This window comes from Hemicordylus capensis, chromosome 4, assembly GCF_027244095.1.
Source record: "Hemicordylus capensis ecotype Gifberg chromosome 4, rHemCap1.1.pri, whole genome shotgun sequence".
NCBI classification, from domain to species: Eukaryota; Metazoa; Chordata; class Lepidosauria; order Squamata; family Cordylidae; genus Hemicordylus; species Hemicordylus capensis.
The window spans coordinates 130,218,457-130,231,742 of record NC_069660.1 but is presented as its reverse complement, the minus strand read 5'-3'; the positions used below and the strand labels follow the sequence as shown (position 1 = coordinate 130,231,742).

General features: G+C 41.2%; 1 protein-coding gene across 3 annotated transcripts in view; it reads left to right on the top strand.

Moving 5' to 3' along the window:
* FNBP1L (formin binding protein 1 like) overlaps positions 1-13,286 on the top strand; it is a 108,524-nt gene that overhangs the window by 53,026 nt on the left and 42,212 nt on the right. For all 3 annotated transcript variants that reach the window (XM_053244765.1, XM_053244766.1, XM_053244767.1), the window contains exons 3-4: positions 8,512-8,565; positions 11,492-11,639. In XM_053244765.1, coding sequence (XP_053100740.1) covers positions 8,512-8,565; positions 11,492-11,639 — 202 coding nt within the window. The remainder of the gene's footprint in view (positions 1-8,511; positions 8,566-11,491; positions 11,640-13,286) is intronic.

Here is a 13,286-nt window from a genome sequence, read left to right as displayed (position 1 = left end):
ATATCCAAATGCATGTCCAAATGCATATCCATTTTTTTCTAGTGCAACATATTCTGGAGTCCCTGCTTTCTTCTTATATTCAGTATTAAAAACATAAGAACAGACCTGCTGGGTCAGGCCCAAGGCCTATCTAGTCCAGCATCCTGTTTCACTCAGTGGCCCACCAGATGCCTCTGAGAAGGGCACAGGGAGGAGGTGAGGGTATGCCCTCTCCTGCTGTTGCTCCCCTACAGCTGGTATTTAGAGGCATCTTGCCTCTGAGATTGGAGGTGGCCTATAGTCCTCAGATTAGTTGCCATTGATAGACTTCCCTCTTTGAAGACATTCTTTAGTAGTATACAGGAGTGTGCTTTTGAAAGAATGCTTCCACATTGGAGAGAAAGAAGGTGGATCAATGAGGTGCCTGCCTGTGTTTCTAACTGGCTGTACTCGTTCTAGGCAGGGGAGAGGAGCATCTGGGCAAATGAAGCTATTATGTCAGAATAAAAATCCCTGGGAAAGTGATGTTGGAGCTGTTTCTCTGAGGATGGAATTTGCAAAATGTTAGAGCCAATTCTCATATAAATTGTGTGTGTTTGGTTTTTATGCTCAAGACTTGTGATTTGCTTATTTCCAGTCCACTGAAAAAGCTCTTGCTTGGTTAGCTATACTTTTTATATGACTGTGTTTCATTGATCCATATTGCCATAGAAACAATATGTCATGCATATGCCTTACTATAATTAGTTTGTGATCTTTAGAACTGTGAGGTTGAAAAAGGCCTTATGAGCAGACCACCTAGTCCATGCATGCTCTTCAGCAGTGCAATTTCTTGTACTTGCCATATGGGACTGAATTCCTCACATGAAAAACTTGGATATGCTCCTTGAAGGAAAATACAAAGCAAAATATCTCACTCTTTGTTATGTGATAGATACCTCTTAATCTTTATGGTGATCCGGGATCATTCCCAACATGGGTAATGTGCCTGCATTGTAGCCCTGTGGAAGCATTTCATAGCTCCTCTGGGTGCTTTGAAGCTCCACCCTTCATGCAGAAAGTGAGCTAGGTATCTTGGGCGCCTATAGCTAATTTCCTTTTTGGACCACCACAGTGTGTGCCTCGTTTTCACCTATGTTCCTGTGAGTATTCAAATAAATTGGTTTGGATATTAAGGCTTGGACTCGGACTGCTCTCGACTATTTCTTATCGTTTTGGACTCATGAATGCTCGTAAAACCTTTAAAAAGTGTTCTTCTTGTGGGAGGACTCTTCTGTCTTCAGACAAGCACAACCAGTTTTTGCTTTGTTTGGAAGAAGATCAAATTGTCCGAACAAGTAAGATCTGCGGCCCTCTTTTTCTAAGAAGACCAGAAAAAGTAGAGAGTTGCATCTTAGGGCTGCTTTATATGAAAAAGCATTACACCCACTGACACAGATGCTGTGTTCCCCGTTGCCCTTGACATCCATGGCTTCGATCTCGCCTAACAATTGACACTCGAAGACGTTTATCCAAGAGAGCCTCCCATACCCAGCATGTCGACTCAGTGCACTCTAAGGAGGTTTTAAAGAAGCCCCATGATGTCTTTAAGGAAGGACATCACAAACACCATAAGAAGTGGAAACATTATGAGGAAGACTCCTCATCGTTCTCAGTCTCTAAATATAAGAACTCCTCCTCGACATCGATCCTGAAGTTGACTACCCCAGCGGAGACCTCAAATCATTTGACATCTGCATCAGCCTACTGTCTGTTGTTGACAGCTGCTTGGGACAAACATTGAACTCCTCTCTCCACGAACCCAATTCAACCTCCAACATCAGACACTTTATCCATAGAAGGTTCTTTGGAGATTGAGGATCAAACCCCTTCTCCTTCTGTGGTTCAGTGAGCTTCCTCTAATGCTGCCACCTTTCCCAGAGTCACCTTTTGAATCAGGTTTTGGACATCACATCAGCCCCAATCTCACCCCCAGCATCAATACCGACCTTGAAGCCAGTGTCGATGCCAATACCAATGCTTAAGCCAACTTTGACACCAACACCTAAGCCAATATCAATATCGACACTAGTACTGAGGACAACTCACTCTCCTGTTGCCCAACCTTCAACATTGCTGATGATACCCAACATTGTCAACACCTCCATGATACAGCTTCAATCGTCCTCTCCTCGGCTTGTCTCACATACCACAGCAGCAAAGAGTGCTACCTTCACACCTTGTCTTTACATCAGTTTTCTCTCTATACCTTGGATGTCCAAAGATCTTCCCCTGCTACAAGATATAGAATCAATTCTGAGTTCTATGAATAACACACCGTCGCTCCACCGTCTAAGGTTTTCCCCTACATGGTTTGGATGCTGATGAGGACCTGGGTACTGGTTAGTACTGACTCCAAAAATTCCATCAGTATCACCTCCTAGAGTACAACCAGCCTCCTCTCCTTCCTACATATACCTACTTGGAAAGAGAGATATCACTATTCTATGCCTGGCTATTCCTCCTATAGGAAATGTAAGGGACTATTGGAGCTCCTCTAGAGCCCTAGATCCGGATTATATTCTCAGGTTTGGGAAATTTAGAGATCCTTATCTCATGTCATCTCCATCATTACCATATGACTAGGACTAATTCAGACTGTGGAAGCAGAGAAAACTCAAAGCTAATTCTGCTCCACAGTGGCAGGCCTCCTGAGAAGGAACTTGCTACTTTTAAAAATCCCTCAAACCCACCTCCTATTCCTCAGTCCCCTTTAGAACAAGGACCAATACGGGATTCTCAAATTCACCCAAAGTCTCCAGATATCCAGCTCCTTCCTCCTTTAAGGGGTTAGAATCAACCCGCAATACCTGAAAAGGATAAATCAGATGATGATTACACCTCAAGTTTTGCCTTTGCCAGGTGAAAATATCCAAAACCAGCCTTCTAATCCCACAACAGAGGAAACAAAATCATACTGTCTTCAAGTAGCCAAAATGGCAAAAGTCTTGGGCTTGGAATTAAAATCTCCAGCTCTAGAAGTCAAAGTCTAAAATCTCCAGCCCCAGAAGTCAAAGACCTTTCTTGCCAATTTCCTCCAAATCCTCTTGGGACACACCCTCATCCTATTCAGCGTCTTGAGAATTTTTATAGGGTGCAAGAGGGAGACTGTCCTTTTTCCCTTCAAGCATGCTCCTCCAAACTAACTTGTCATAGACTGTGCCTCAACTAGCAAATCTGGTAGAAGACGTCCTGCTCCAGTAGAAAAGGAAGAAAACTAGACTTTATGTTCTATTTGGTATCTTGCCTCAAGACCTCAAGGATGCTCCTGAAACTCTGAAATCTAAGCTTTAAAGACATACTCTCCAAGTCAGCAGACATAAGCTACTAACATCTGAGCACAGCAAAACATCTGACTGAAACAGAATCACGTTCACTAGCAGTAGCCGTATATCTTCAATGCCATGCTTGGCTATGATCTACAAATCTTAAATTGGATAGGAAAGGAAAAAAATAGAAAACCTCCCATTCAAGGTTTTCTTGGATTACTAGACAACATTTTACTAAATGACAGAAAAGCATCCACTAGGTGCAATTACTCTTGCAATGGAAAAGATTCGCTTGGTATGCAAAAAACACAAACTTTGACCCTTTTGGGGCCTCCTTAAGAAAAGCCTTGCTTTATCTTACTTCCCTGAAACAGCTGGTACTTTCTAACTTTTATATCAAAGTTCACATGGTGGCCCTTTCAGCTACTAACCCTGAGTGGGACGCTAACACACTCTTCTTTCACCCTGATTCCAAGAGGTTCCTAAGAGGCATTAACAACTTGTTTCCCCCAACGAGAATGTCAATAGAATCACAGAGACTTTCTTTAGTACTTTCTTCTTTGACAGAGGCACCATTCAAACTCTGCCCTGCTGAAATTGTTAACCCTAAAGTTATGGCCTTTTTGGTAGCTAGAACATCTGCAAGGAAGGTCAGTGAATCGACTGCATTAAGGTTAGACCCCCCCCCGCCCAAATTCTTTCCTGATAAAATAGTAATGGGGACTGACCACTCTTTTACACCTAAAATAGTTTGACTTCCATATGAACCAGGATATCATTCTCCCTGCATTTTACTTGAATCCTACCTCCGCTCAGGAATGATCTCTCGATTCTATGGATGTCCATAGAGCTGTTCTTTTCTATATGGATAGAACCAAAGGCTTTCGGAAGACAAGGAGGCTATTGGTCACCTTCAGGGGTCACAATAAGGGCAACACTATTTCCAGACAAATATTTTCTCATTAGCTTATAGAGCTCATTTTCCTGTGTTACAAATTTCAAGGAGTAAAACTTCCTCCAACTATTAAAGCTCATTCCACCAGAGCTGTGGTTACGTCTGCAGCACATATGTCTGGAATTAGCATTATGGACATCTGTAAAACACCACCATGGTCTTCTAACCTACCATTCATAAAGCACTATGCCATTGATATCCAAACAGCAGCTGAGGCTAATTTCGGATGGGCAGTTTTAAAGAGAGTTCTTTGATAACATCCTCGCACCCTGCCACCTCTTGGTGAGCTCAGTCATTGTTGGGAATGATCCCGGATCACCATAAAGATAAACAGGTTGCTTACCTTAAAGAGGTGATCTTTAGGTGATCCAGGATCATTCACAACACCCGCCCAGCCTTTCCACTGCTTGGATGTTATGCCTAGTTGCTTACCTTCAATGTTTCCAAACAAGAACAGATTTCTCAAGGTCAACCAGAAGCTGAGTTACAGGTGCTGCTCTGCTGCCCAAGATACTGAGCATGCTTTGTGCATGAAGGGCAGAGTATCAGAGCACCTAGAGCAGCTATGAAAGCCTTCCACAGGGCTACTGCTCAGGCACATTACCCATGTTGTGAATGATCTTGGATCTCCTAAAGATCACCTGTTTCAGATAAGCAACCTGGTTTTTATTTTAGTATGATCTAAATAAAGTTATCTTACATTTAAAGTACCAAAAATCCAGATGGTATTTATATATATTTCTTGAAGACATGAATTGAGAACCCGGATCTCCAATATAATAAATTTAATACTCATCAACTTTTTCTCATGGTAACACACTGTATTGTGCTAAACATATGTTATCTGTTTAAATTAGGCCTTCTTCCAAAATGGATATGATATTGTGATCCACTTACATTCTAGTAAAGAGTCAGTGACCAAGTGAGTGTGTTGTGGACCACAAAAGTCCAGGGCCAAAATCAAATTCTTTGCCTGTTGTGAGGAAGCTCATTGCTATCCTCACTATTGTTCAAACCTCTTATTTCTTTGCTGCACCATTTCATAGCTTTCTTTTCGTGTAGATCAAGTGTGAATGTGTGGTGTTAAACTGAAATATATAAACACAGTATAACTTTTATAATACCCAAGGAGCATAGTAAGAGAGTTTGTCTTTAAAACAGTAAAATGAATCTGGTAGTGGGACCAACTACCCGGGGTGGGGAGATTGTACAGACATTTAGTTCCACTTCCTTAATTTATCACTTGGGAAAACAAAATGGATTTCCTGCTGAAGAAGATGAAATATATACATTATTCCCTTGTGAGAATATTTGTGGTCAGTGAAGTAACTTGAGGCCGCTGGAATCCTTGGAATTCCTGCTGAACTCTTGATGAAGCATTAAACCAGTTATTCCATTTCTGCTGCTCTGAAGCATCATCTGGAGAACAGCCTGTGCTGTGTGACGGAAACAAGGTATCTTTTTAGCACTTTGGAAACAGACAGCTAAAGAGGTTGTTGTAATTAATAATTGCAAAGTAATCTGTCAACGTGTCTGTAGGAAAAATATTTTTGGGAGGCCTCTGTGTTTGTTTTAGCCATTGTTATCATGAGGAGCAAGTGGTGAATACAATAGGTTGGCTTTGTTCCCAGTTTCTCAACACTGGAACAAATCTTTACTCCTCCTCCTCAACCAAGAATAGCCGGGAGAGCCATTTCTATTTTATTATATGCTGATGATGCGGCGATTGTATCTATCACGATGGTAGGAATGAGACACGCTTTGAGAGCCCTTGTGAAGTTGTGTGAAGAGGAGGCGCTGTCCATCAATACCCAAAAAACAAAAATAATGGTTTTCAGTAAGCGTAGGAGATCTTATAAATGGTCGATCAATGGTAGGAGCCTTCAACAAGTCAAAACATATAAGTATCTGGGCCTCATATTCCATTCGAGGAATTCCTGGAGACGACATTGTGAGTTTGTGACTGCAAATGCTCAAAGATCCATTGCAGCTATAAAGAATTTTTTTTTACTCTAAAGGTGCTCAGAACTTCCCGGCAGCGCTAAAGGTATATCAGGCAAAACCTCGAGCTCAGATGCTATATGGTGCCCAGATTCTTTTAGCTGGGAATTTACAATCTTTTGAAGTTGTTCAATCAAAGTTCTTACGGGACGTCTTCCAACTCCCCAGCTGCATCCCGAACACAGCTTTGCGTTTGGAAGCAGGCGTTATTAGATTAACTGCTCAGGCCCGGCTGCAAGCGGTCTTATATTGGCTTAAACTCACTAGCTGCCCCCAAGGGTTAAGCTCACTAACTTTGGTGGATGAATTCTGTTCCACTTGGAGGAGGAATATACATGACATCCTGGGTAATTGTGGCCTTTCGGAGCAATATATGCGATGTTAAATTATGATAAGGCAAAAAAATAAATAAATCATTACACAGAGGCTAAGAGACATAGAAAAGCAGAGTGACCTTAGCCTGATTGCTTCCAGATATAATTACCATGTTTCCTCGAAAGTAAGACCTACCCCGAAAGTAAGACCTAGCAGTAATTACCGCTGTACCGCTAAGCCCTCCCCCCAAAATAAGACCTACTGCTAATCCACCGTTTTTTAGGGGTGTGCACGGAACCATGGAGCTGCGGTCCAGCACTGGGGTGGGGGGTTCCATTAAGGGCAGTGGGGCTTTACTTACCCCTCCCGCTGCTTTCCACCTTTGGTTCCGTATTTAGTGTAGAAATCCGGCGGCAGGATACCTCCTTACCGCCCGCTTCAATATTCGAATGACTCCTCCGTGGTTAACATTCGGGCGGCAGGATACCTCCCTGCCGCCCCCTTCAAGCCCCCTTCTGCCCCCTTCAAGCCTGCTCCTCTTGCTCTTTAGAAATGGGTGGCAGGACACCTCCCTGCCGCCCCTTTCCCTGCCGGGCTGCAAAAGTCTTTAAGAAGCCTTTTGTGCGAGTGCGCGTAAAAGGCTTCTTAAAGACTTTTGCAGCCCAACAAGGAAAGGGGCGGCAGGGAGGCGTTGTAGTTTGTAGAACATGAATACCGTACATGTTGATTTGATTGTTGAACAGGCGTTAATGTACCAGTAGTTTGTACCGTATAATTGTTGAACAGGAATAAACGTACTTTACTTTTTTGAACTTCAATAAAAATAAGGCCTACCCGAAAATAAGCCCTAGTGCATTTTTTGGTCCCAAAATTAATATAAGACACTGTCTTATTTTCGGGGAAACATGGTATCTCAGCTTTTCAAACTACCTGAGGCCAACTGTGTACCTTACACATTTGCCTACACCCAGGCTGAGAAGGGTCTTCTCTCAGGCCTGTTTTAATGTCCTCCCTTCAACTTTGTTGGAGGTCCGTTTTCAAGGGATCCCCTTGGAGGAACGTTTGTGCCCATGTGGAGCTGCTGAGGTGGAAACATTAACACATACTTTGTTTAACTGCCCTTTCTATGATATTGCCCATTCCATTCAGATCACCCCCTATCAAAAGAAACATTTGGATTGGTCTGAGGAACATTTTATTGTTTATTTTTTAGGAGATAGGCATGAAGAAGTTACTCATAGGATTGCTTATTTTTGTTCGGCGGCATGTAAAATAAGGTGTCTGCAAACTGGTTTTTAAATTTTTACTTATGTTATTGTATTATACTGTATTCCTCTTTGCGGTAGTGTTTATTTGATCATTGACCATAAATAAATGAGTTCAGTTTACTCCTCCTGTGTTCTGTGTTTGAAAATATGAGGATTTGGGCATCATTTATTAATATCAAGGGCATTGGTTAGCTAATCTAGTATGCAGAAAACACTAGATTGCTTCATTTTCTATATGGCAAGTTGTCAAATTGGGAGCTTGTGTTAAACTTGAAAAGTGAGTAATGTAAAATGTAAAATTGAAACTAAGCGTATACAGGGTTTTTTTGGCATCTGAGAAGAATGAACTGAGGAGTACTTCAGAGTCGTAAGTGACATGACTTGATATGTACTTCTGAGTGTATTTGTTCTTGTTAAAATTTGTTAAGAAAATCAACATTATCATATTATGATGAACTAGATGTGTTGTGACAGGCACTGACATATAGAAATGAAATCCTCACAAATTCCTCATGTGAATAATGATTAAGGTATGGAAATCCACAGCACAAAGGTTATATATGCTGACTACTTATTCTACAGGGCCAAGGCTACTATGGTCAGTCCAGTTTTCATCCTTCGATAAATATTTTGAATAATTTGGAATGTGCTTTTATAGCAGATATATATTTTATTTCCTTATCAGAAATCTGGTGAAGAAGTACTGCCCTAAACGTTCATCCAAAGATGAAGAGCCCAGGTAAAATGAGTGTTTAACTTTTTTTAAAAATGCCAGACAAATTGAGCCTATTCTGTTTAATATATCAGTGCTTTGAAAGAGACACTGGACTTGTCCCATCCAGACTTGTGAGTCATAACTAAGCATTATTGAAATCAGGGTGGATTTGATTTAAATCAAACTGATTTAAATAATGATTTAAATCACGATTTAAATCACTAGCAGGGTGGATAAAAATCAAAAAAATCCGATTTAAATAAAAAAAATCCGATTTTTTTGATTTAAATCAGATTTTTTTTATTTTTATCCACCCTGCTAGTGATTTAAATAGTGATTTAAATCGTGATTTAAATCAGTTTGATTTAAATCAAATCCACCCTGATTGAAATCAATGAGACATGTCCATCATGACTAACTTAAGTCCCATTAATATCACTGGGACTTACTGTACTTATATTAACTTAGTATAGATGTTGCCCAGTAATCCTAAATACAGGCCTATGTGTATGTCTGCCTCATTAGGAACATAGGAAGCTGCCATATACTGCGTAACACCATAGGTCCATCTAGCTCAGTATTGTCTACACAGACTGGCAGCGGTTTCTCCAAGGTTGCAGGCACGAATCTCTAAGCCCTATCTTGGAGAAGCCGGGGCGGGGGGGGGGGACTTGGACCCTTCTGCTCTTCCCAGAACAGCTCCATCCCCTAAGGGAATATCTTACAGTGCTCACACATGTAGTCTCCCATATGCAACCAGGGCAGACCCTGCTTAGCTAAGGGGACAAGTCATGCCTTGCTACCACAAGACCAGCTTTCCTCTGTGAGTCAATCCTTCATTGACTTGAAGGATTTACATGCAAGTTGATGTCTTAGAGCTGGAGCTTTAAGTTAACCAAACAAAAATTGAGATTCTACGTTTCTATGGAAACAGAAAGTATAATACAATTTCCTATACTGCTTTTCAAAGGACGTTTGAATAATTTCAGTTTTCTTTCTATCTATCTATCTATCTATCTATCTATCTATCTATCTATCTATCTACAAACTTTTCTGAGATTCTGTAACATTACGTCCACTTAATTTGGATTTTGCAATGAACTCTCATGCATATTTGCCACAAATTTCAGATGAGGAGATAAAACTTGTTTTCTAGGTTCTACACTTACTGTAGGTAGGCAATGAGATGTTCAAATTCTCCTCCATATATAAAACAATACTTTCTGCAAAGAAAGCTGACATGTCAGGGAGAAGGCTAGGTTAGAACCATTGCCGCCTGATATCTAGTCTTTTATGTAGAGGGATTTTTATGTATGGAGGAACGTTTTAACCTCACAAGCCTCTCTTGCGGTCTGAAGGTGGTACTGTCCACACACACAAGTTTTCTTCCTAATCCACCATTTTTGTCAGCTAGGTCAGTATTTAATTTAACAAGCTGCAATAATATTGAGAACTAATGTTGCATATTACCAACGTTGAGACTGAGCTACAAATTGGGAAGTCCCCTGGTCTGCATCTCATCTCTGCCATAAACCCACTAGATGCCTTAGGCAAGCCACTCCCTCTCAGTCTCAGCTGCAATATAGGGTTAAGAATCCTTATTTGCCGGGTTGTTTTGTAAGTTATGCAACAGTATAATACATGTATTATAGGTGTTCAAAACACTTCACACGGCCTTAGTAGTATTGTTATGATTTTATTGCTGCTGTTAAGTTTGATTTGTATACTGCTGACACTGTTGATTTCCTTTGGCCCCAAATCTACTGTGTGTTAACACTTTTGCTACAAGGTGGATAAGAGTTGTGTGTCGCCTTCTCTTCTAGTGACCTTGTGGTACTTAAGTGAACTTGGTGTGGAATAACTTTCTGTCTGCCCTGCTCTTCATTTAATTAGCAAAGGCTGCCCCCATCCCACACTGTCTCAGTTCACTGGCTTGGACTGCTTGGCTGCTACCTTATGATAAACTATTATGTTCATACTGTGGAGATGGCTTAAGGAGTATCTCCCCCCGCCCCCGCCATGTCCTGGACAGAGGTGGTTCACATCTGGTTTTAAAAGTACAGTAAAGTTTTTCTCCCCAAAAGGAAACCCATCAATCAGTAAAGGAAAATAACAATTATAGGGTTAACAAAGGATGTAGATGATTTATCTAGCCCACTATTTACTGGATTTCAATTTATAAACTAAACCCATTTCTAATGGAAGGTAATTGTGAGCTCTTCCATTTCACTTTAACTTCTTCCAACCCCCAACACCCCCCCCCCACAGGAGTTCCAGATCTTGGACAAGATCTGGCAATTTTAAAGAGATGGAAAACATTCCAAAGGTTTATGGAAGAGTTCTAATCTTTTTTTTTTAATACAGTGATGTATTTGTTTCTTTCTCCCCTTCCATACATATATTCTCCCCTTATTTCCCCCCTTCTCCCCCCAATCCCCCCCCCTTTAGTGCCAGCAATAGTGTGGCACCTTTCCCTCCATCCCAAGAGCTGAGCAGGCAAACAGGCAGCTGACTCCAGAGCTGGTAGCAAACTTGTTCAGTAGATCATTCATCGGGATGCATATGAGTGGTATGATTGGCATGTTCCAACCTCAAGATCAAGCAAATCATCTCTGCAACAAGTTCAGCTTCCTAAGCCTAGGAATTTAAATCCATTCTTAAGCTCAGTCCTTCCATTTCGCATCTTAGGACTATACTGCAGGGCCTTCCAGGTAGTATTTCTTTATTCTTTTCCACCTCTTAAATTCTGTTTCCATAAAAATTATGCGTGAAGAAATGTGTATTTTGGGGATCTCCACTGTGCATCTTTCTCTGAAGTTCATTTGCTTAAGGTCAATGCTTACTAGATGGTGAAAAAAATTATATTCCTTTTATGGAACAAAAACTGTGCCTTGCTTGTTTTGTTTTGTTTTTAAAGCAGTATATTTTTTTATTTACTCTGTCTTGTCAGGTTTACCTCATGTATAGCCTTTTATAATATCCTTAATGAGTTAAATGACTACGCAGGACAGCGAGAAGTAGTAGCAGAAGAAATGGGACATAGGGTATATGGAGAACTGATGAGATATTCCCACGATCTCAAAACAGAAAGAAAAATGGTAAAGAACTTGTTCTTTTTCAGCCAGTCTATTACTGAGTGGTATATGCCAATAGAATGTATGTAATTATATAATTCATTAATGTTACAATGACTGAAAATTTAGAGAGAGGTCTTTTCAGTTGGAAAACGTCTATGGTTATAATAGTGTACAGATTTCAAGTTGCATAGTTCTGTGTACAGGGCCAGCATCACTGGTGGACCACAGATCCATGCCCATCCATCCATTCATTATTTATATTTTTATATTGCTGTTTTTCCTAGGAAGCCACCTAATGGCACAGCCATATAGGTAACAACTAGTACCTTGAATTGTACCTGGAAACAAATTGGCAGCCAGTGTAGTGCCTTCAAGATCAGTGTAATATTCATTCATTCATTCATTCATTCATTCATTCATTATTTGTTTATTTATTTATGTATCAAGTTTATACCCCGCCCAAACTAACGTCTCTGGGTGGCTAACAACAATTAAAACACATATAAAAGTTTAAACAATACAATAATTTAAAAACCATAAAATTAAACAAACACTTTTTTTTTTAAACCTGAGAAAGCTTGGGTAAAAAAAATTGGTTTTCAAATGTTTTTTAAAAAATTGCCAGAGATCGGGAGGATCGTAACTCAGCAGGGAGTGCATTCCACAATCTCGGGGCAGCAACCGAGAAGGCCCGTCTCTGTGTGACCACCAAACGAGTTGGCGGTAACTGGAGACGGACCTCCTCAGATGACCTCAATGGGCGGCGGGGTTTGTAGCGAAGAAGACGCTCTCTTAAATACCCAGAACCTAAGTTGTTTAGGGCTTTATAAGTTATAATTAGCACTTTGTATTTTGCCTGGAAACCTATCGGCAGCCAGTGTAACTCCATCAGCAAAGGAGTAATGTGGTCTCTCCAAGATGACCCAGAGACCAACCTGGCTGCTGCATTCTGAACAAATTGAAGTTTCCGGACTATGTACAAAGACAGCCCCATATAGAGCGCATTGCAGAGGTAAAGTCTGGAGGTTACCAACAAATGTACTACTGTTTTGAGGTCATTGATCTTAAGAAACGGGCGCAGCTGGCATATCAACCGAAGCTGATAGAAAGCACCCCTGGCCACCGCCTCAGCCTGAGGAACCAAGGAGAGGTGTTGATCCAGGAGTACTCCCAGATTGAGAACCTGTTCCCTTTGGGAAAGCATGACCCCATCCAGAACAGGTAGATTGAAATCGTCTCTGGAGTTCTGAACCCACACAATAAGTACCTCCGTCTTATCTAGATTCAGCTTCAGTTTATTCTCCCTCATCCAGCCCATTACTGCTTCCAGGCAAGCATTTAGGGAGGATATGCCATCTCCTGAAGAAGTTGACATGGAGAAGTAGATCTGGGTGTCATCAGCATACTGGTAACACCCAGCTCCAAATCCCCTGATGATCTCTCCCAGCGGTTTCATGTAGAAACCGCTGGGAAAGCATTGGAGAGAGTATGGAGCCTTGAGGAATACCATACTTAAGCTCTGATTTCGAAGAGCAACAATCTCCAATCAACACCATCTGGAACCTGTCTGAGACGTAGGAGCGAAACCCTGTAAAACAGTGCCTCTCGCCCCCAACCGCCTCAGACGTTCCAGAAGGATACTGTGGTCAATAGTATTGAAAGCTGCCT